Source organism: Colobus angolensis, unplaced genomic scaffold (genome assembly GCF_000951035.1).
Source record: "Colobus angolensis palliatus isolate OR3802 unplaced genomic scaffold, Cang.pa_1.0 Scaffold160, whole genome shotgun sequence".
Taxonomy (NCBI): Eukaryota; Metazoa; Chordata; class Mammalia; order Primates; family Cercopithecidae; genus Colobus; species Colobus angolensis.
In genome coordinates this window covers 4,523,975-4,548,723 of record NW_012114711.1, presented here as the reverse complement: position 1 = coordinate 4,548,723, position 24,749 = coordinate 4,523,975, and the positions used below count along the sequence as shown (strand labels likewise).

The 24,749-nt window shown below is 36.8% G+C and overlaps 1 protein-coding gene across 3 annotated transcripts in view; it reads right to left on the bottom strand.

Annotated features, from left to right (window-relative positions):
* CNTN6 (contactin 6) overlaps positions 1-24,749 on the bottom strand; it is a 306,520-nt gene that overhangs the window by 117,421 nt on the left and 164,350 nt on the right. For all 3 annotated transcript variants that reach the window (XM_011937225.1, XM_011937224.1, XM_011937226.1), the window contains one exon: positions 2,260-2,355. In XM_011937225.1, the coding sequence (XP_011792615.1) occupies positions 2,260-2,355 (96 nt within the window). The remainder of the gene's footprint in view (positions 1-2,259; positions 2,356-24,749) is intronic.

The window sequence follows — 24,749 nt, the reverse complement described above, 5'->3', positions numbered from 1 at the left end:
TGGGCATAGTGGCTCACGCCTGTAATCCCAGCACTTTGGGCAGCCAAGGTGGGTGGATCACTTGAGGTTAGGAGTTTGAGACCAGCCTGGCCCACGTGGTAAAACCCCATCTCTACCGAAAATACAAAAATTAGCTGGCTATGGCAGTGCACAACTGTAATCCCAGCTACTCGGGAGGCTGAGGAAGGAGAATTGCCTGAACCCGGGAGGCAGAGTTTACAGTGAGCCAAGATCGAGCCACTGCACTCCAGCCTGGAAGGTAGAGCAAGACGCCATCTCAAAAAAAAAGAAAAAAAAAAAAATTGGTGTTAGACAATTTGCCATTACTCCCATGCAGTAAGATTATTCAATTAGAAAGGTCTTAATTTAAGGCAGTTTTTGGATATCTGTGACTTAATTTTATGGCATTGATCCCAGGGGCACTACTATAATGAGGGCCTCACATGCTTTAAAAGATCAACATATCCTTTAATGTTGATAGGTGACAAGGTAACAAGGACAAGCGTGTCCTGTCTGGCTGCCTTTTAATTTAAAAAAAATTTTTACATATGGAACTGATTCATTTACAAATATTTTACATTTCTTTTATTCCTGATTAAACAAAGTTGAAAACAATCTTCAATAGTGTAAAGAATATTTGAATAATATCATAAGAGCATAAAATGACATAGACTGACAAGACAAACTATGATTTTGAATATTTTGTCATCTTGTATTATGGTGCTGGAAAACAATTTTCTATACAGTTAAAAAATAAGTACCAAAAGAGCCTGAGCAATTGTTGTGTGTTCTGAAACAATATTATTTTATCTCAATACAGCATTAAAAGCATTGCAACTCTTCCCTATCATTTCAGGTGAATATAATGCTGTAATACTCTGTAATAATACTGAATAAGATACTGTTAACTTTGAATTAGTTTTCTTTTCTTTTGGTCATGGCAATTCACGAGGGTATGTAAAAATAATAATAGAAAAATGCTTTCAAGTTTCTCAAGGCTCATAAATAATATTTGGCTTAACATTAAAAGTAAATTGCTTAAATTTTATTCTTAAACACCTGTCCTATGCATTTTAAAAGTTCTCCCATTCCAGAGTGGAAATCAACTATAACAAGGGCAGTGATAGTCGAGAGCTGAGGGTCTGGGAGCCAGACTTCCTGGATTTGAATACTGGCTTCATTGCCTGTCAGCTGTGTGACCTTAAACCAGTTAATTAACGTCTTTCTACTTCTCTATAGTGTACGGAGCCTGTAAAACAATAATTATACTCATATATCTCTTAAAAGTTTTTGTGAAAATTTAAGAATCTAATACATGTTAAAGTCCTTGGGTCTGTGCTGTGTAAGTCCTTGCTGTTATTACGCTTTCTATAATATAATCAGTGTGATATTGGTTTGTAACAAACGACCCCATGGATGTTTTCACACTACCTCCTTCATGTTCGCTGTGAGTTGAGAATCATGACAAAATTTACCAAATCATGTGAAATTTGAGAAAATTCATTCCCAAGGGGATGAGAATCAGTAAGTAGTTTCAATCCCTGACGAGGGGCCAATCCACTGACCAATCCGGAGTCTTCCAAAGTAGAGGCTGGCATTTATTGCTTGACTTTTCCTTTGCCAGGAGACATTCTGATTTGGTCGTATACAGAATTTGCTTCCAGTTAATGGGGTCTATCCTTCCAATAATTAATGTGACATTGCCAAGAGGAGTGTTGGTTGGAATTTGCTTCTACATAGAGCCCCAAAATAAAAATGTAGTAACAATCTTAACTTTCTTTACTTACTAAAGTACTAGTTATTACACTACTCAATTTACACTTATTAGCTCCTTTAACATTTATAGCAAAACTAAATAAACAAACAGACAAACAAAAAAACAGTTAATGTCTCTATTTTATACATGAGAAAATCAAGCCTCAAAGTGGGTTAAATAAATTGCCCCATTGTCATGAAGTTTGCCTGTCACAGCGCCAAATTACAGCTGCAGTTAGTTTCTCTACAAAGCCCTGGCACTCACACTATGTACAATGCCATGCTGTATCTCTTTAAAGACATATTTGCTGCGTGGCTGCTTGAACAAATATTTTAAAAAGAAATATTTGGATATAGAACTATTTGTTTGCAGTAAATGCAATTGATGAGATTCACAGTTTCTTTGATTTGATAAAAGGTGATCATTGACACTAAGACCTGATGTGCTCACATCACTCTCCAAGTGACCACATTAATGATGTGACCCAAATTATCCCATCATACCTCCAAAATGTGGTGGTGGGCCACAGAGAAGCACCACACCTTGACCTTCTCGGACAGATACTGTGCTTCTTGTTTTAGTTTCAAAGTCTTCAATATCTTGGAAAACAAAGAAAAACAGATTTATAATTAGTTACTTTGCAGAAGAAATATTTTAAAGAAGAATCTCAAGAATATTTTTATTATGAAGGGGAATTAATCTCATACTTTGCTGACCAGAAGAGTTAGTTGACAATCAATTTAACTGCACTTATTATTATCTTGCAAATTTTTGTGTTTCCTTCTTTTTAATTAAACACAGTATGTGATAAAGACAATACTCTATCTGTTTGCTTTTATTCTTCCAGACAGTGTAGCCTAGCAGGAAATCTGTTAAGCCCAACACATATTTACTTTGTCTGTCCAAGGAAGGTGTGATTTTAAAAAGGTATGTCACAAGTTTGCTGCAGTCTTCCAGCATCTTAGATTAATGGTTGCCATTTTAAAGTGTGGTTGGCATCTATGTGAATTTAGGATGTAATGGTGTGAGGGAAAGCATTCTATGTGACAGAACCAATGAGACAGAAAGTATATTTTCAATTTTCTCTTGATTTATTCCTTTACAAAGCAGGCTCATGATCTTATTTGGAATGTGGTGATTTCCTACATAACAGAATCACAGAAATTCAGAGTTGAAAGAGTGCTTACTAGCTACCTTGTTAAGCCATCTGAGGCATAAATCTTTCCACCTTCCTGAAGAATGGTCACCCATTCTCCTAAATTGTTTAACTTCTTTGAACCTCAGTTTCTTTACCTGTAAAATCCATTCATTCATTCACTTAGTTATTTAATGAATTAACCTCCTAGTCTGGGTGTGGTGGCTCATTCCTGCAATCCCAGCACTTTGGGAGGCAGAGGCAAGCAAATTGCTTGTGGCCAGGAGTTTGAGCCAGCTTGGCCAGTATGACAAAACCCCATCTCTACTAAAATTACAAAAATTAGCCAGGCATGGTGGCACATGCCTGTGATCCCAGCTGTGTCAGGAGGCTGAGGCATGAGAATTGCTTGAACTCAGGAGGCGGAGGTTGCAATGAGCCGAGATTGTGCCACTGTACTCCAGCCTGAGCGACAGAGCTAGAACCGGTCTTAAAAAAAAAAAAAAAGGACATACTGAAAGACAAAAGTAGTATTAAAGGGAGAGGGTTTATTTGTGAATAAAACAATAAAACAGGCAGATATTTTGCCCTTATTGTGTTTACTATCTAATAGGAAGACCAGAATATTGTTTTAAAAAGAAATACATCATTTACAAATTGTGGTTAGTGTCCTTGAGTGTAGACTGAAATTGTCTACCAAGATCTATTCTCCCTTCTCCCATAATAGTAGATTTGTTGATCAAACATGCTTGTCTAACCAGAGATCACATTTCCCAGGCTTCTTTGCAGCTAACTATGGCAAGAAAAAATGATGAATGAAACTTTCACTTACTATGTTTGAGAGGAAATCTCCACAAATTTTGATGTTCCTGATCCACCTACCACCACACCCACCTAAATTGCCAAATTGCCAATGATATGGGAGGTCTTGAAAGCCACTTGTTGAACACAAAAGAGCCACCATTCACCTGGGTATTTGAGCAGACCTGAAGCAGAAACATAGCTAATCTGGAACATCAACTTCAGATCATTCTATTACATATAAGTAAACTTCTATCTTGTTTTGAGGCATTTGTTTTGGGGTCTCCGTCCCATCAGTTTAACTTTTTACCCTAAGGTACCCTGTAAAAGGAAAGAAGAGAGCACTGATCTGACAGATGAGAAAGAGAGAGCCATGCAATGATGGTAAGGTACAGGGAAAGCATTGCTTCCAGAATGAAAAAAACAGTACTAAATTTCTGGATAAAAAAAACGTAGGGAAGTTTTGTGGTATTGAATAGAAGTCAGTGTTATTAGTGCATAATGGGTAAAGTTTCATAATGAAAGCGTAGTAGTAAGCAGGATATCGTGGGTTATGTATGTGTAATACATTTGGCTTGAATTTAAAATACAAATAAAATGCATTGGAAATAATTTAATAATACAGCAGTGCACATCACTGAATCATACCTGGAACATGCATAGAATGTCATGTCACTGAAAATTAGGAAGAATACATCAAATCTAAATGGTTTGACCTGGAACATTCTTAATGTCATGTTCTTCAAAAAGTCACTAAATATTGATACATCATTATCCTATTATGTAAGAAAAACAGTAAAAAACTAATATAAGTTTTTTACTAAATTGGCATAAAGTTACAGAATGGACTTCTAAAAAAATGCACATTGGTTATCTTAGAGAAATGGCTGGGAGATGTGAAAGTAGAGATTACCCATCTTTACTTACATCTCTCTTTATCTTTCAAAGTCTTCTAAAGATTACATATTGTAGTTTTTTTAGTTTGTTTTTTTTTTTAACAACCTTACTGTTGTCTAATTGGAACAAATTATTGGTATTGTTTAGAGGAATTCAAGAATTTCATTTTGGATCTATTAAATTTGTTTTATCCATGAACTATCTAAGTGACAATATTACAAATACTATAAAACAGGGATCTCCAACCCCTAAACCACACAGCAGGAGGTGAGTGGCAGGCAAGCAAACAAAGCTTCATTTTATTTACATCCACTCCCCTTCACTCACATTACCTCCTGAGCTCTGCCTCCTGTTAGATCGGCAGTGGCATTAGATTCTCACAGGAACACAAATCCTATTGTCAACTGCGCATGTGAGGGATCTAGGTTGCACACTCCTTGTGATAATCTAATGCCTGGTGATCTGTCACTGTCTCCCATCACCCCCAGATGGGACCGCCTAGTTGCAGGAAAACAAGCTTAGGGCTAAGAATTAGATTTATCAGCATATACACCATATCTGAAGTCATAAGTATGAATGTAAACCTGCTGGGGTGACTCTTAAACTTTTGGCATGAGCAAATTGGTGGACAGTTGTCTAGGAGCTAAGCTTGAAAACTTCCATATTTAGAGGTAGAAAACCCACAGAGATGAGAGAGAGAGAGTGTTTGTGTAAAAAGCTAGAGGTGGAATAATACATGAACATTAAAGATAAAACAATGTTGGTCATATGTGATCTTGCCAAGAAAAGCTTCAGTAGAGTCTGGGGAAGAAGCCAATATTAATTGAGAAGTGGATAGTAGATAGCAGATAAGGACATGGAGATCACAGTCATGAGAACTCTCTAGAGTTGGCTATGAATAAGAGGTGAGATTTAGGAAGAATACCAAAAGGTTTGGAGGGTGAGGCCACTATGCTGAAATAAATGATCAAGTAAAGAAAGAGACTGATTATTCAGGAAACAGATAAAATAAGATCCTTGTAAAGCCTGAAGGGTGATCATCAGAACCCACATGGAAGGATTGGCCTTTGTAAGGAAAGAGAAATTAAAACAAAACTTATATGTGCTTATATAAGATGGACTGCAGAGTTTTTGCTGGGTTAGATGAGAGAGTTTTTGGTAGTGGTTTGAAATTTTTCAATCAAACTGATGGGAGAGCGTTGGGTGGTCATTTGGGAAGATAAAAGATGCAATAAACACACCTATTTTTAGCAGGATTGTTATGGGGATTAAATAAAATAATGAATTTAAAGTATCTAGACTAAAGCCTGGAGTATTGGTAATTACCATTACTTGGTAATTATAACTACTTGGTAGTGGTAATTACCACAATTATGACATTCCAAGTGGTTAGGGCCAACCATACATTTTCCTCCGACTGATACAAAGTTCAGATAGACTAATCTAAAAATACAAGCTAAATATCACATTCTAGTCCCAAAAAAATTTTTGGAGGTAGATGATTTTATTTGAAACATTCATGGTTTATCTCCGCTAACTACATTACTTCCCATATCAGTGTTCTTTTTGTAAGCATTGCTTTTCAATCCATGTAAAGTATGAGTTCAATAAGATAGATTCAGCAGATCTGATACGTAAATTGAGAAAGTCTTTTTCTATACTTTTAATAACAAAAGTATTTGACTAAGATAAACTCTACTGATCCTCAACTACACCTGCTTCCCTTTCTCCACCTGCTTTCAATCAGTCATCATTAGCTTTATACTAATTTAGAACCTGGCATGCCTACCATGTTTCTCATAGAGGAATTTACATCAAATATGCTTCCTTTCTTCTTTGGCCATGGAAAAACTAAATCAGCCTACATATGTTGGCACTGTTGATGTGAACTATTGCCTTGACTTGGGAGTCCTTTATGACTTTGGTTTGTATCAGTTTAAATGTGACTCCTGAATAAAAATCAGCCTAATAAACTTTATTTTAAAATGAAAAATTAATACATTGAAATCATTGTTTCTGTTTCTAGTAATAATCATCATAGGTGACAATTTTAAGGGCTTTTTTCTTACTATTATTTTTGAAAGGTCCCATTAAATTGTGACTACATTGTAATGGTCACAAAAACAAACACTGTCACAAAGGAGTAATGAGAAATTGAATGCGTCTATGAAATTAACAAGCTTTGGATTGAATTCTCTCAGTGTCACATTGTCAGTGCTCCACAGTCCTAGGAACATCAATCATCTTTTCAGTGTTAATCAGAAGTCATTATAACACACTGTTGATAAGAACACTGATACTTTAATATATTCTGTGTTCACTTCCACTTAAACGGCATCCGCTTGTGACATAATTTCTCTGTGCCTTTTATGATTACAATGGGATTTCTATTAGCTGACATGAAAGGAAATCAACGCCTCTCAAAAGTCACACAAGTCCTGTTAGCTATCAAAACAGTCATTCCAAAATGTTACTAGTTCACAGGTTTTAATTAATAATTCACATTTTAAAACCGTTTAATAGCACATAGATCATAGACAAGATATAATTCGCCTTATTTAAACTATGTGTCATCTTATGTGAATATGCTTTGAACAAGGTCTATTGTACAGATCCAATCTGTATTTCAAATACCCTTCTGCTAGCTGGAAACAAGATTTAATTCAGATCATTTTCTGAGGCAAGGGTGACTGAATTAGGTAGTCATACAAGCATCCAATGAATATTTTCTTTGCTCTATAAGACCTTTAAGAACTCTAGATTTATTCTTCTACAAGGAGAGGCCAGAGAGAACCACCAGTTTCTATTTTTGTCTTATCCATTTTTGCTTAAAAGAAAATTGCTTAGAATGAGATCGTTCTCTGAGATGGTCTCAAATTCTATAATATTTGGAGATATTCTCATAGACCACAAAGGTGACCTGCCCAGCCTGCCCTTGCACACGGGATACAAATCCTGCAGTGATGGTTGCTATTAACGACCTCAATTGTTGAGGTTGCTCTCATTAAACCATTCTGATGGCCATGGCTTATCAGGTCCTGTGGTTTTATTGCTGGTTTTGGAGGAAGCATTTGGCAGGAGCATAAGCAAAAATGCAGTCACAAACAAGGCTCTGTTCCAGAGGCCAGCAGGAAGTGCCTGAGAATGGCCTATAAAATGAGCTTTAAAGAATTACTGGGCCATATGCTGTCTCTTGAAGCAACTAAGGTGCAAAGGAGGGACAAGGGCCACCAAAATGTACTTAAAATTAAGGTTTAGGCAATACAAGTATTGTAACATCTAATTGTAAAGAGAATATATCTTTGCAGCTGCCACATGTAGGAATGAATCTCAGCCTAATTAAAGCAAGAAAACTGTACATCTGCTGCCAAGACCTGAGGATCACAATCAGAGGATGTGCTTGGCAGTGCCAACCCCTGACACAGAAGGAGGCCAGTGGTTTGCCAAGTCTCATAAGCTTTGAGGAAGGCTATGGGTACCCAGGGCCCATTGATCAAGACCAAGAAGACAGCACTTGAAAAGCTGGAGATAGGGAAAATATTCACCAGAAAAATGTGCATGCTTAGAGAAGGACATAGTACACTCAGCTCAGTTGTTAAAAATCTGAGTAATGATTTTTTTTTCCCGTTTACTCTGTATGAATTATTTCATTATAATGTTTTAAATTTTTTCTTTGTTCTTTCCTTTTTTTTCATATATGGAGAATAGCTATTATATGTCAGATGCTCTGATAAGTACACTCATTGAATCCTCAGAATCACCTGTAATCCTCACAATCACCTGTACCATTGTCAGGTTCATTTAGTAAAGGAGGAAATTGAAGTCCACAGATGACTGGCCATTGACCAAAGTTGACCCAGTTTCTGTGAGTCCAGATAAGGTTGAAAAAGAGAGTCTGTGTATTAGTCCATTTTCATACTGCTATGAAGAAATACTTGAGACTGGATAATTCATAAAGAAAAAGAGTTTTAATGAACTCACAGTTCCACATGGCTCAGGAGGCCTTATAATCATGGTGGAAGGTGAAGGAGGAACAAAGGCACATCTTACATGGGGGCAGGCAAGACACTGTGCAGGGGAACTGCCCTTTATAAAACCATCAGACCTTGTGAGACTTATTCACTATTAGGAGAATAGCATGGGTAAAATCTCCCCCCATGATTCAATGACCTCCCACAGTGTCCCTCCCATGACACATGGGATTATGGTAACTACAATTTAAGGTGGGATTTGGGTGGGGATACATCCAAACCATATCACTCTGGTTCCAGTGCTCACACTCAAACACTGTGCTGTCCTGCTCTCCAGATGTTACCTGGGGCCTCTTTGCCACTTATAATTTATAAAATTAACATAAACTAATACTTCATGTTCAGACAAACAATTAAAAGCCTAGCACTTTTCCAAAGAGTTGTACAAATTTCTAGAGGAGAGGTAAAGGTGCTTTCTTTCCCCCTAAGAATTTGTAGTTTCTAGAAGTGGCTCTGTTTCTGATGTTCTGAATCCTCTGAATCCTTATTTGTACATCTCTTTATATTTCTTGATTTATCTCCACTCTTACATCTCTCCCTGTATCTGCATGTGAACATAGAACGTAGTCCCTTATTTTGACCAACACAGAGAGGTATGCACCCCCGCAGCACATACACAGAGGTGTGATGCACCACCACTACCACATTTTGAGCCTGCGTCAGCCTTACAGATATATTCATATACAGCTTGAACACCTTAGAATCAAATATTAGATATATGGTTCCTAAAGGTCCTTTAGTTACTCCTCTTACTTGCTTGTGTCTGCTGTCTCTCTTCTATAACTTCCCTACTACAAGTTGCTCTTTCAGGAGCACAGGGAAAAATGTCCCTCCGCTTTCATCTGCCAAGAAGTTCAGCTCTCTCTGCTCCCGCTCTCTCACACAGAAATTGATTGATCTGTATGAGTTCACACAGGTAATAAGTAAAGGAAATAAAATTTAATTCCAAATGCTGTGGCTCTAGACAAGGCGCCATGGCTCCAGCCTGTAATCCCAGCAATTTGGGACACCAAGGTGGGCAGATCACATGAGACCAGGAGTTAGACACCAGCCCAGGCAACATGGTGAAACCCTGTCTCTACTAAAAATATAAAAATTAGACTAATGTGGTGGCATGTACCTGTGGTCCCAGCTATTCAGGAGGCAGAGGTTGCAGTGAGCCAAGATCACACTACCACAATCCACACTCTAGCCTGGGTGTCAGAGCCAGACTTTGTCTCAAAAAGCAAAAACAAACAAACAAACAAACAAAGACAAAGTAAAGAAACAAATATTGTGGCTCTAGAGGGCATACACTTAACCACCAGACCATATTGCCTCTCTATTGAGAACGTCACCCAGACAGACCTTTTCTCTCTTTCCACACCTCAGAAGCAATTTCAATTATTGGTCACTTCAAAGACATTAGATCTCATTTTAAACTCCATGATTTATTTTACCCTGTTTTCTGCTTTCCGCCAACCAAATACTATTTCCCCCTTTTGAGAATCCTTCAGAGGAAGTTTCAGCACTGAAAGCTTATTCTGGAGTAAACAAGATTTTGGGGCACTTGGTCACCTTCATGATGTGGTTCCCATGTTGAAGATATGTATTTTGTTTTGGCCTACAGCCAAACATTTTGCTGGGCAAGGAAATGTCGATACTCTTCCCAACGAAAGAGAAATGGTAAAAGACACCAAGAAAACAGATCCCTAATTCTGCATAAGTCTCACAGAACTCCCAGATATAATATACGCAACTTTCAGTATTAAAATACTCTTAAGAATCTCAAGACATTATAGTGAGGTTATTCTAAATTTGTATCTCTCCATACTTCTCTTCTTTGAAGAGGACCAGTTATGAATAATACTAAAATTGTTCATGTTGCTATTTCCTGTTTCTTGAGTGGAATTGTTTTGGTTCTATACGAATTAATTTTCCCATGCCTTTATTAATTGGCACAGAGAAATGTCTCTACTGAAACCAGTTTCATTTTCCACCATCATTTTCTGGATGCTATATACTCAGTCATGGTGTTCATGATATTATTATGTTTCCTAGCATAACTCAGTAACACAACATGACATAACCTAATCAAGCACAATGCTATTGTCAAACACTGTAAAAGAGGCAATAGCTAAATCTTAGAATTGGTCATACATTTGGAATGCTAATATCCAAGTAGGAAGTAAGAAGTTATTTTGAGTTCCTGGTGTCAAATCCACTTACAGTCCAAGTTAAAATTCCTCACTTTTGGGGGTGTAAAAGAATTCTTATAAAAATTTATATATAAGTAGAGAGAAAGTGAGTTGTTTCTTGTTTCTCTGGGAATATAATGAATTCGCTGAGAAGCATTTTTTTATGAAAAAATAGGATAATAGTAAGGAGCACATAATGCATGTTTTTTCCTAACAGCCCAGCACTTAAGTTTTCAGAGAGGTAAGCATTTCATAAATTAAAGAAGTACACAGATATGAAATATCAATTAGGTAATTGGTCTATGATAACATACATGTCAGATTGGATTTGATTTTCTATAATGGACTCATTTGCCCGACAAATGGTGGTAAGAACAGTGACACTTACGACAAAAATAAAAATACAAGTGCTAGATGTGGGCTAGACTCAAACTTACTTCTTACTAAGCTGGCATATTCCCTACATTTAAAAGTAGATGAGAGAAACAGAAGAGAGTTATGGAATTGCATAGGATACATTGAGTTGCCAGATTACTTAACTAGTAAAAGGCAAGTGGCCTTTGGTGTTCCTGAAAGGAAGGTGATGTAGGTAGCATGCAAAATAGATTAAATAACCCACTAATGAATTCCTTAAAAGGCTTAGTGATGAAACATAATGATCAAAAATGCAAGTTTAGAGTCAGACTATCTGTATTCAAATGCTAACTTGGCCATGCCTGCACTAGCTATTGATTTAGGGCAGATTATTTAGTATCTTTCTACCTCCGTTTTATTCACTTTCAAAATAAGCTAGCTAACAATAGTACCTGCCTCAGAGAAAAAAATGACATAATATATTTAAAGTGTGTAGAAGATGTTAAGTACAAAATACATGGTGTGAGGGACTTTAATTATATTATTGATGATATGAGGGCACATCAACAAAAATAGATGGTTCGAATTTTTATTTTTACGTTATTATTTTATAATTTTTGAGACAGGGTCTGACTCTCTTGCCTAGGCTGGAGTGCAGTGGTTTGATCATAGCTCACTGTAACCTTAAACCCCTGGGCTCATGCAATTCTCCTGCTTTAGCCTTCTGAGTAGCTAGGATTAGAGGTGTGTGCCACCAACCCCAGCTTGAACTTTTAAACTGGATTTTTTTTTCAGCTTTCATCTCAGTGTTGGATGATGTAACCAGACATATTTTCTTGAAGACCGAGTCAGGACTTACTTCTGTTTTCATTCAGTAGCAGCTTAAATGCTCGTGAATCAATGGAGAAAACAAAAAGGAGACCTAAAGTAAAAAATATGCGAAATTTATTCCAAACACTGTCACATCACACTGTATTTTATGCCAGAGAATGTTTCACCAACTTGACACAAGTTGTTAGACTGACGGTGAGTGAGCCTCACTGCCTAGTAAGCTACACAGCCCAGCTGGAGGCAGAAGTGACCTCTTGGGTGGTCATACAATAGCCAGAACAATCCTAGGCTGCCCTGCTTCTCATAGTCTTGAGCTTTGCCTTTTGGCAAATGTTAATTTTCTCATCTTTTGTTCTGTAGGGAGGACAGTGTCAAAACCTTTGTAGTCAATAATCTCTAAAGACATTTCTTACGGGCAATTTGTGCTTCTTGGGATTAATAAGTGATATAAATATTGTTCAAGGGCAAAAAGGGGACTATCCAGAAAAGGCCAAATCTTCAGGTAAATCATCCTCAGGGTGTGCTGCAGCATGTAGGAAAGTGTGGAATCAGTGGTGTCATCAGGGATGTGTTTTTTGTTTTTTTGTTTTTTTTTTTGCAGAAAGAAATGTGAGGTTTCTGCTGAGGAAGCCCTGAATGGCAACAGAAATGTGTATATTCCATTGCCAATGCAGATACTAAAGTGATTCATCCAAAGATCAACTTGTTGAGTTCATTATTCCTAGGAGACCTAAAAAACAACTCACTTGCTTTCCACTTATTTGTTAATTTCTATAAATATTATTTTACCTTTCCCAAGAAGGAGAAATTTTAAGTTGGACTGTAAATGGATTCTACACTATAAACTCTTAAAAAACCTTCTTACTTCCTACTTGGATATCAGCATTCCAATTTTTGTCCAATATCAAGTGTTTATTAGATTTTGGTTAAATTGTTTGATGGCAGCAACTAAGAGCTATGGAGGTGTACCATGAGAGGGGCTTCCTAACACAGGAGCCAGGGAACTCTTAATTGCTGAGACTTTCCCAATTCCTGAACTTCATAAACAAAATGAGATGTGGGTACCCCATGTGTCTCCCATTTCATAAATATACACACCAATGCTCAGAAAGGTTAAGCCATTTGCTCAAGACCACATAGTTAAAAAAATAAAAGTAGGCCTTTTATTGGATAGGGACTCCTACCCAGCTCTGATTCATTTTCAGCTCAGGATACCACTTTGCCTGCTCAATGGTGGGAGAGGGAAAAAAAGTAGAGGAAGGAGAGGAAAACAAGGGCTGCAAACAGTTTCTTTTTACCCAAGAGCAAGCAAACACAGTCTGCCCTGTCACTTGGGGAAGTACATCCTGACCTTGTACTTAAGTCTTAGCATGTGGTAGGTAACAAAAAATTCGGGCTATCCAAAAAATTAGCGGGGCGTGGCTGCATGCGCCTGCAGTCCCAGGTACCCAGGAGGCTGAGGCAGGAGAATTGCTTGAACCTTGAACCCGGGGCGGAGGTAGTGGAGACAGACTTGTCTCCAAAAAAAAAAAAAAGGTCAGCCTGACCACTGGCTTCCCATTCCCAGAGGTCTGAGGGAGTATGGCCAGAAGCTCACTTGTAATTAGCTCCAGTGCCAGGTCATCAGCAAAGAGGGTTGAAGGTATTGGTTTTGGTGGCAAATTAGGTGGACCTGTGCCCTTTCAGGAATAACTGCATTTATAGTTCCCTCTTGATTCACATGTGTGACTCTCATTAGAGTAAACGAGAGTAATTTCAATGGAGTGAGGCCCAAGGCCACTTGGAAAGAGTGGTTTACGCGAACCATTATACCGGCTATGGTCTTCATAGACAGAGCTCTTAATAAGCCCTTTTATTCATTGTGATGGTTTAATCAGAAAGTTAGATTGCAAAATCTGCAACCTAAGTAAAACACAAAAGGTCGAGTTTTGGAGGTAATGGGACAGAGCTCCTGGGTAAAGGTCTTAATGCTTCTGTTTATACAAGAAGTGTGAAGCAAGAACATTTTTTTAAAGACCTCCTGTGGACATAAACTCTGAGTTTACCAGACATTTTTATCCTACTGGTTTCAATTTGCAAGAACTTCCCCAATTGGAATTAGGGAGAGTGACTTTAGGGTTGATGCTAAATACTGACATTTTTCCATTGAATTGTTTTACTCCAAGCAAGGTCTTTGGAGTCACAGCTGCAATCTGCATTTTCTTTGCAGCTTTCTCCAGCTCAGAACTAAGGAAAATTAGGTTCAGTGATAAGGACCCTTGCATGCATTATCATTTAGATAAAGGGAGGGAGGGAAAGAGAGACTATTAAATAAAATCTCATTTTTTTCCCAAAGCACTTTCATTTCTGTCATCATTTTGAATGTTGATAGTAACCCTGAGAGATAAGCAGAAGAGACATTACCAATGTGTGGGAGAGAGATCACTGGTTATATGTGTGATGCACTTAGGTGTTATGCAAACAAATACCTTTAACTTTTCATAACTATGTATTGCCTTTTAAAATTTTGTTCTATTTGTGATGAATGACACTGGCTTTCTAGAAACAGTGGTAATAAAGATGGTTTTTCAAACAAATTTACTCATTAAAAAATCAAAGCAATTTGGGAAAAATAAAAAATATTATAGATAGTACATTGGTATTTCAAAAAACACAAAGGTTTTTTGTGTTTCAGGCTGAAGCTAAAAAACCTTGTTGAGGAAAATGGGCTGTCTGAGCTCCAGAGGACATGACATATCAGAAGACAAGACATCTTCAAGACAACCAAAGTGGTCTGACTGCACTTGCCATGAAGAAGAACTTGGAGGGGAGAGAACAGAAACAAAAAGAAAATAAAGATCTAGAATGCTGAAGGACTCTTAGAAATAGTCTTTTCTGCTTGTAGTAATTTGTGTTTTCTTACGCCAATACTCCTCCACTAAATGTCTACAAACATTTTGTTACAAACAAAAATCTATAGGCATGTGTTTATTTTATCAAGTGTGTTGTTTGAGGGACAGAATTAAGAAAAGATTTCTACTGTTGAGTAAGAACCAGGATGGAGAAGGAGGGAAAACTGTAAGACCCAGAGCAGAGAATGAGACTTCAGCAAAAGTTGGAGCCACAAGTGGTCATGGAAATGTCTGTTCATTGGGTTACACTGGAATTATCTGGACACTGATTTTCCCAGAGAACAGTGACTATGTTCCATCTAGAGGTGAAGACAGAGAGTACTAGCTGAGACGACTAATGGTAGAATTACCATATGATCTAGCAATCCCACTTCTGGTATATATCCAAAGGAATTGAAATCAGTATGCCAAAGAGATATCTGCATTCTGGTGTTCATTGCAGCATTATGAACAACAGCAATGATATGGAAGCAAGGTAAGTGTCCATTATCAGGTGAATAGATAACAAAAATGTGGCATATATACACAATAAAATACTATGCGTATCCAGCCTTAAAAAAAGAAAAAAAAAGGAAATTCTTTCATTTGTGGCAAGATGGATGAACCTGGAGGACATTATGCTAAGTAAAATAAGCCAGCAACAGAATGACAAATACCAAATGATCTCACTCATACAAGGAATCAGAAAAGTTAAATTCATGTAACTAGAGAGTAGAATAGTAGCTACCAGAGGCTGGGGGAGAGGAGTGCTTGGGAAATGGGGAAATGTTGAGCGAAGAGTGTCAAGTTTCAGTGAAACAGGAAGAATAAGTTTTAGTGATCTATTGCACAAAGTGGTAACAATGATAAATAATAATGTATTGTATATTCCAAAATTGCTAGAAGAGTAGATTTTAAATGTTTTTACCACAAAAAATGACAAGTATGTGGGGTGACAAATTTAATTAACTTGATTTAATCATTCCATAATCTAAAGATATATCAGAACACCACATTTTACCCTATAAATCTATACAATTATTAGTTGATTAAAAATCAAATTTAAAAATAATTTAAAAAATATAAATGAAGCTGGTTTAAGTTATAGGTTACAGTCAAAGCTGAAACTGGAACTTTTAGTCCCAAATGACATCAACCAACCACTCAACCTCTCTCTATATGGCTGCTCCTCAAAGACAGGTGGCTCAGGACATGTTGGTTGATTCAATAAGTTTAAAAAGAGGTGAACTGCTTGCATTGCATTATAATTTACTATAACAATAATTTAAATATAGAGTTTGTTTACTAACTCATGTATTTATAAAGTCTTTTTAAAAAATAACCCTACTTGACCGTCACTGTTTGTTTGTATCATCACTTTTCCACAAAATGTGTACAGGTTTCCCTTTGCAGTACCAGTAACTGCTGGCCCATAGTAGGTACTCAAAAAAATTTGATTAATGATCAATCAACTCAGAGAAATAAAGATGACTTTAAATAGTTTACTAAGTTACTTAAAGTCCCATAAGATATGGCCCTGTTTACCCCATCCTTTCATCTGGGTTCAGAACACTCCAAATACAGTTGCCATTTTATTGTCCTGTTTTTCACAACATAATGAGTTTCTTCCCCCCAATGGCCCTTGGTCTTCTTGTTTCTTCTGCTTGAAAACTTACCCCCAGATCTTCTTTGCATGGCTAGATTCTTTTTGACATTTAGATCTCAGCCTACTTGCTACTACTACTTAGTGAAGTCTCTCTTGGCTAACCAATCTAACGTAGCAGTTCCCTATCACTCTGTATTTTCCCCCAAAGGCCCAGTTACTGTCAGCAATGATTATTGCTTTACTTTATTTCAATGTGCTCTAAATAGACTACAAGCTTCATGAAAACAGGGACCTTGTTCTCCCTCAATAACTAGTTCAGTGCTCACAAAAAGCAGGTATTCAACAAGTACATGTTTAATAAATTAATAAATAATTACACCTTTAAAGCAAGTGAGTGTGTAGAAAATACTACAAACATAGTCTATAATATTCGTTTAGGAATTGAAGAGAGGAAGAGACAATATTTGTTTGATTAAAGATTTCTTAGAGAAGAGGCTAGGATCGACCCAGAAAAATGATGTGGTAGCTAGGCTGCAAAATGGCCCTGAATGAACCTCTTCCAGTATTCACCCCTTTGTGTATAGCCACATTGTGTCAGCATTAGTCTGCACAACCAACTGAGTCTGGTCAAATTATGGCTTGTCACTTCCAAAATTAGGTTATAAGAGACTGGGGCCCAGGGGAGAGAGAAAAACCCTCGAACAGACGGAAAGCTTGCTTATTTTACATAAAAAGAACAAGTGTTCACATAGTTGAAGGAAAATATTTGGGCTTTGGAGTCAGATAAATCTGTGCTTGAATCAAGTACTTGGATTTATAGGCTGTGAGATATTTAAAATGGTACCTTTCATTTTTTTTCCAATGTTCCTGAATATGCTCAGTGTCTAATACACAAAGGGCACTCAAGAGACATTTGCTGAAAAGAGGAATGGGTGGATGTATCTATAAAATGTTCTAAAAATGTGTATATTATTTGCTTGTTGTGAGACTTAAATGAAATAAGTAACTTGTTTAAAAACTACATGTCAAATGGTCCTAAATAAGTTATAACCGTTACAAAGATTTGGAGCTGATTTAACTGATACGTAGATTTATCACATTTATTTTTATTTTAGTTATTTTTCTTCTTATTATACCGATTATCTTCTTGGATTTATTTATATTTACATTTAATCTTCATAAAATTTATACTATATATATGGGTACTATATAAGCATGTTGTATAGTAAATATTTATTATTATTACATATATTTTATACATGAAATGCTAAATCCCAGAAATATTCAAAAAAAGTGCCAAAAGGTCACTGAACTGGTTATTAATTAATAGAATGAAGATTCAAATCCGAAAAAGTTTAACCTACAGTCTTTAGCACAATGCCATAAGGCCTAAACGACCAACTGGTTGATTTTCTAGTTCATTTCAGTTTCTGCTACAATGATTATTGTGTGTTCATTGTTTGCGCCAGGTCTCTTTACATGCCAGGAAACAAAATTCACTTAAAGTAGTATAAACTAAAGCGGGGGTGGAGTTAAAAAGGATCAAGAGACGTCTCAGACCAACAAAGTACAGGAGGCATATCTGGGAACAGGAAGGACACCTGCCAATTATCCTTTCCCTCCCTCTCTAGGTTCCTTTATCTACAGGTGTCCCAGTCTCTGTTAACTCCGCTTAGCACGAATGTCTGCTTCACTATCTTCCCAGTAGATCAGTCTCCTTGTTTTTACTTATAGTTCATGCCCCCATAACATCTCAGCCTGAATATTGCTTTGGCTTACCCTAGCCACAACACTGCATAAGCTTCTCTGCCTCTGAGCCTACCATGAAGTCCTCTTGTGACTCTTACTTCAGATGTTTGATATGTTCAATGCCACACATCTGTAACTGCAGGAAAGAGGTTCCCATTTGGCAACTGAGGACTGCTCATTTATAAGACAGGCAGAAACTGTAATTATCATCTTCAGAATAATAATTAATCCAGGATATCACTATCCAGTTGTCTCAATTAGGTTTTTCATTTATTTGAAGGATAGCATAACTGCAGTTCAATCACATATCCAGTAATTTACCAGGAACAACTAAAAAATAACCTATTTACTCATAGAATTACTCGGGCCAAGTATATGGAAAAAAATGTGAAATTCCTGAACTGCTGTCTCTGAACTTTTACATCTCTTCTTGTCTTATTAGATAAGATGTGATCTTTTAAATTAAAATTATGTGATAAAATGTAAATATCAAGCTAATTTCTTGAATTTTCTCATATTATGACTGTTGCATGGGAAACCAAAAGTGTTACAGTTCTTTTAAGGTATAATTGTAGCAGCCACTGTAGTTGCCCCATATCCCATATCTATTCAACACATTTAGGAAGTTATCTGTCACATTGGGGGAAAGTTACTTTAGAGGGTTTGCTGCCTCCAGCACTTGGATCGCTCTGCCTGAGATCGCTTTGAGAAATTATTTTTTATTCCACAGATACATACTTGTCTACATAGAAAGCGGGCCAGATTACTAGCAACTGAAGTCCTGAGGACTGATCCTTAACCAGTGAGGTACAGAAGGTAATGAGTAAATGTCCCAGTTTACTTGGGCTATGTTGGGCTAATAATGAGATGTGCTTGATAGTTGTTGGGGGCACTCAGCTGTACGGAGCCACAACTGCCCACAGTGGCAACCAATTAATTACCCTATTCTTCCTGAATTTTTGGGTTTTCTCCTTTCCCTATTTACCTACTCCTTCACTGTACTTCTGAAAATACCACCTAAATACATTACATAGTTCATGTCTTTGCCATGAGATCTGCTTTCACAGAAAGCCAAACAAAAAGAGTGTGCTGTAGACATTTAAGGCAGGTCTAATCTACCAAATTTATTAAGCAACTACAAGGTGCCAAGTACTGCTCTAGCAGCTGAAAATGCAACAATGAACTAAATAGACAAGATTGGTTAGTTTCCACTGGTGGCAAACCAATGTTGCTCTAATTTTATTTCCCCATGGCACATAGAGTTCTCTGATACTTCACATTAAGTTTAAACAGCCAGTTTCTTAATTTTTTCTTCAAAAAGTAGAGAATATAAAGACATACCTGACACCGGGTAATTTATAAAGGAAAGAGGTTTAATTGGCTCACAATTCAGCATGTCTGGGGAGGCCTCAGGAAACTTACAGTCATGGCAGAAGGGGAAGTATACACGTCCTTCTTCAGATGGCGGCATCAGGGAGAGGTGTCAATCAAAAGGAGACAAGCCCCTTATTAAATTATCAGATCTCGTGAGAACTCACTCACTATCAAGAGAACAACATGAGGGTAACCGCCCCCATGATTCAATTACCTCCCACAGGGTCTCTCCCACAACAGGTGGAGATTGTGAGAACTGCAATTCAAGATGAGATTTGGGTGGGGCCACAGCCAAACCATATCAGAATGTATTATAAAATCACCTCAATTTTTGTTTTCTTTCAGGGAATTATTATCTAAAGCACCAATGATAAGAAGGGTGATGTGGTTACTGCTACGAAACTGTCAAAGATAGGCAGAGAAACTCGCTATGATATTCAGCAACCCAAACATCAAACATCTGCCCTGAATCTATCTTTGGGACTACACGGTTAATGGTATAAAATATTAAGACTCACCTCTAGACACTAAGAGGTGTTATGTTGCATATTAAGTACCGATGGAGACTCTGGATGTTTTGAATCGGAACCCCCATCTGGAAGCCACAGGCACACAGGCAAATTGACTCACGAAAACAAACAAAAAAATTGTTTTTGATATTCTGTGTTTGTGAAAAGTTCTCTTGCTTATCATCACAAAATCACTTGCAATCAGGGAGTCAATTTGTATTCAAGAGGTTCTCTTTCTATCAGCAAATGGTTTATAGGCACTTTCACTAAATTGCTTCTCTAAAAGAAATAGACAGGATCTCATCTGCATTGGCTTAAGGGTATCTCTTCCTGAAGACAGAGGCATGGCCTACATGACCCTCAAGAACTCTTTATGCCTCAGAACCTGCGAAAATCTACTCTAAAATTTTGATCGAAATTCAAAGCAGTTTTAACTTATATCATTTAAACACAGAATTTCTTTACTCCTCTAAAAAAATGACTATTTAATATATACTATTGTGTGTTTGTGTATGTGTGTGTATATATATGATATATAGTATACTGCAAATATTATTATATATGGATACGTCTATACAAGCATGTCTACATTTAGTAATTTAATAGATTCTCAAAATAATTTTAATGTAGATGTAGAGCTTGTGTTTTTCTAGTTTCATGAATGAAAAAATTAGGGCTCAGAATGTAACATGCAAAGTCATACATTGTAAAGGATAGAGCCAGAATTTAAAGACTCAACTCATGTAAGTCCAGATCCCTGTCTGTTTTCATCTCTTCATGGTGACTTTATGCATCTTGTATCTAGTCCTTTTTGTTTTTCCACTGCCAATAAATTCATGGTTAATCTTCCCAAAATAGAAATTAAACAGTTACATTTGAATAATAATGGTAATCTAGTGTCCTGTGAATAGTAAGCTGAAACATATGTGACACTTCATTTATTAAAAATTAAAAAAAAACTTACTTAGATAAAAATACCTTAACAAAATGGATTTTCACAGCATTTGCATTTCTATTAATTAATTAGAAAAGCATTATGGCAGAGTGTTTAGAAGCTTAGGCCCTAGAGTGAGCCTGAGTTCAAATGCCCTTCTACCATGTACAAGTAAATTACTTGATCTCTGTCTTCTTCAGTTATTTATCTATAAATATGGTGATAAACAGTACCCACACTTTAGTTTTAGTAAATAATATGAGAAATGAGATTATCTAAGGAGAATTTTTAGCAAATGCTTAATAAATGTTAACAGTCATCACTGGCAGGACACATCTATAAAGTGTTTTGAGTGAACTCCAGTGCTCTGCAGACTGCAATCCATGAGCTAAATCCTACTCACCGTCTGTTTTGTGAATAAAGTTTTATTGGAACACGGCCATATTCATGTGTTTATGGGTGGCTCCTTTTACCCAATAACAGCAGAGACATTGGCCTGGAAATCAAACATATTTACTATTTGGCTTTTTACAGAAAAGGTTTGCTGACCACTGGGTCTATCTCATAACCAACACTCCAGATTAATATCTTAATCAGGCATGCTTGGCTAATCTATGACGCAGCTACAAAGTGCATCTGATAAAAGAAAATGAAAGCACTCTAAGAAAAAAGTAGCTGCCCCCAGGGAGCAGATAAAACCTGAAACTAAGCGTGCCAAGATGAACTGGAGATATAGGTCTTCAGGGAACCCAATGATATTAAAAAGGTGACATGAGGAGAAAAAGTTGAGAAAGTTGACTTTTAAACAGCCATGATCCCCAGACACTCAAACTTCTTTTATTTGAAAGACTAAGCTGCTTCATCCCACCCTTTTTTATTAAAGGTATTTATGAGTACTCTTCCCGTCCCTCACACATAAACCATGCAATGCCAGAGTCAGGCCACTGCACACTCAAGCTTTGTGACTTGTATGAAGCAAGATTTACCTGCATTACAACAGTGAAAGGGAAATAAATTGAGTGATTTCATTAGTTTCTGTTCAATGAAATCTTATTTTATTGCTAAGCTTTGACACTTTTTGCAGAACCTCAACTCTCTTTCCTCTTGCTCACTAAGAAGTAAAAACAGCACCAAAAAATCATCCGGACATCTGGATATTGCATTCAATAATTTATTGGTATTTCAGTCACACCACTACAATGAGAGTAGAGGAGATAAAAGGAACTTCTTCCACACTACAAATAAAATAGTTGGAATAATAGTTTTTTTTTTTTTTCTTCCTCCCTTCAAAATATTAAGTTTTATCAATCAGAATCTAACAGCTCTGGGACCAGAATTGGCTTTGTTGTTAACAATATCTCAATCACATATATTGCTTTTCCAATACAACTTGGAGGGGACTGATTTGTGATGGATTTGATATAGGAAATGCAGAGGGGGCAAACATATAGCCAAATAAATCAGGTTAAAATGAAATTGACAGAATGGACTTCAAGGCAGCTCCTCACTCACTTTCTCTAGTTTAGATGCTGCATTTGGTCTTAATGCTGACTTTTAAACCTTTGTATCTGACCTATATACAGGAAGAATAAGGCACCAGAAACCACTAAGATCTAGGCAGTGCTGCCATTTTAAAAGTTTGTCTTTAGTTGTTAAATGGGCTTTCTCTAGAGGAGAAATATGACCCTTTGGTGTAGCTTTGAGCTTTGTGGAACAGCTCGCTTTCACCAGCTAGTGTTCTACCCTGCCGGGAGGGATGTGAAAGGGGAAAATTATTTAGAGTAATTGGAAACTTCACTCTTAACTACTATATTGTACTGCCTCCACAGCAGAAAATCTCTTGGACTTGAAGTGGAAAATGGCCTCTGCCAACACTGAACTACTTATTAAATGGAATTGGGGAAATTTCACAGGGTAGTGGTGGGGAAGCAAGATTGGGTGTTTACCTCAGGCTCATTACAAAATATTCTAGGTGAATCAAAGGCCTCGAAGTAATTAATGAAATTATAAGAGTACTGACCAAAAACACTTTTTATTATCACAGGGCTTAAATAATGTTTCTGCATGTGCCACAAAAAAAAATTATAAAGAAAATGAGAGAGAAATTGAATTACAAAACAATGTTTTTGCCAAAATTTCTGTATCATAAAAATACAACTAGCAAAGTTAAAATAAAAATGGGAGTATTCACATAATTCGTAAAAGAAAAATATTAACATATTTAAAATAATTCCTGGAAATCAATTTGAATCCTTCAACAGAAAACTAAGCAAAGACCTTATTTAGGAAATTTACAAAATAATTTTAAGTTGCCAATAAGCAGATGAGAAAAGTTTGATTTTACTAATAACCCTAGACATCCAAATCAAAACAACAATAATTTGTCACCCATCAGATTGCTAACAGTACATATTAAACAATATATAATATCAAGAGGGATTGATGTAATAGCATATTCAGGTGGTGCTGTTGAAAGTATCATTTGGCATAACCATTTTTCAAGGGTTGTTAATCAAGATGCATTCACATTTAAAATGTATAACCTATTTTTCCCAGCAATTCAACTTCCCAATGTCTACTGTGCACATATAATTCGCAAATGAGTAAAGTAATATATAATAGATAGTTATTTTATTACTGTCTAATGAAGCCTAACAAAGTCCAATAAGAGACATTTGTTTAGAATAATTATGATAAAGACATATAATCAGATGACATGTAGCCATTTAAAAGCATGAACATTTCTATTTATATTTCCTGATGTCTAATCATTGGAATTATTTTGGATTTATTTCTTTGCCTTCTTTTCTTCTTCTTCTTTTTTTTTTTTTGATACAGAGTCTCGCTCTGTGGCCCAGGCTGGAGTGCAGTGGCCGGATCTCAGCTCACTGCAAGCTCCGCCTCCCGGGTTCACGCCATTCTCCTGCCTCAGCCTCCAGAGTAGCTGGGACTACAGGCGCCTGTCACCTCGCCCGGCTAGTTTTTTGTATTTTTTAGTGGAGACAGGGTTTCACCGTGTTAGCCAGGATGGTCTCGATCTCCTGACCTCGTGATCTGCCCGTCTCGGCCTCCCAAAGTGCTGGGATTACAGGCTTGAGCCACTGCGCCCGGCCTCTTTTCTTCTTGATTGAAAAATTTACTCCTGGTGACTTCAATTACTCCCAAGGCTTCAAGTAACATTTATATGTAGATAATTCTCAGATTCATATGGCTAGCACAGATTTTCTGTTGGCAATCCAGACCCTTATATCCAACCTCAGGACATCTCTGAAATTGAACTCTTAATTCTTTATTCAGAGTAGTTCTTCAAGTCTTCCTCATCAAAGTAAATACTAAACATTAATTATCCATTTGGCCATATTTGATACCGTCCTCTTTCTCAAAACCCACATCCCACCTTATAGCAAATGTTGTTGGTTTAACATCCAAAATTTCTCAACAATATCTCACTTTTTTTAGTCTCCATTGCTACCTCTCACCCACACTTTCACGTCTAACATCTTAATGACTCAATAGCCTCCCAGATTATTTCACAGCTTACAAAATTATAATCCTTAAGATATTTAATACAGATAAACCAAAGAACTTTAATTAAAAATTAGATTCTATAATAGGCTTGGTGGCTCATGTCTGTAATCCCAGCACTTTAGGAGGCCAAGATAGAAGGATCGTTTGAACCCCAGAATTCAAAACTAGCATGGGCAACATAGGGAGACCTTGTCTCT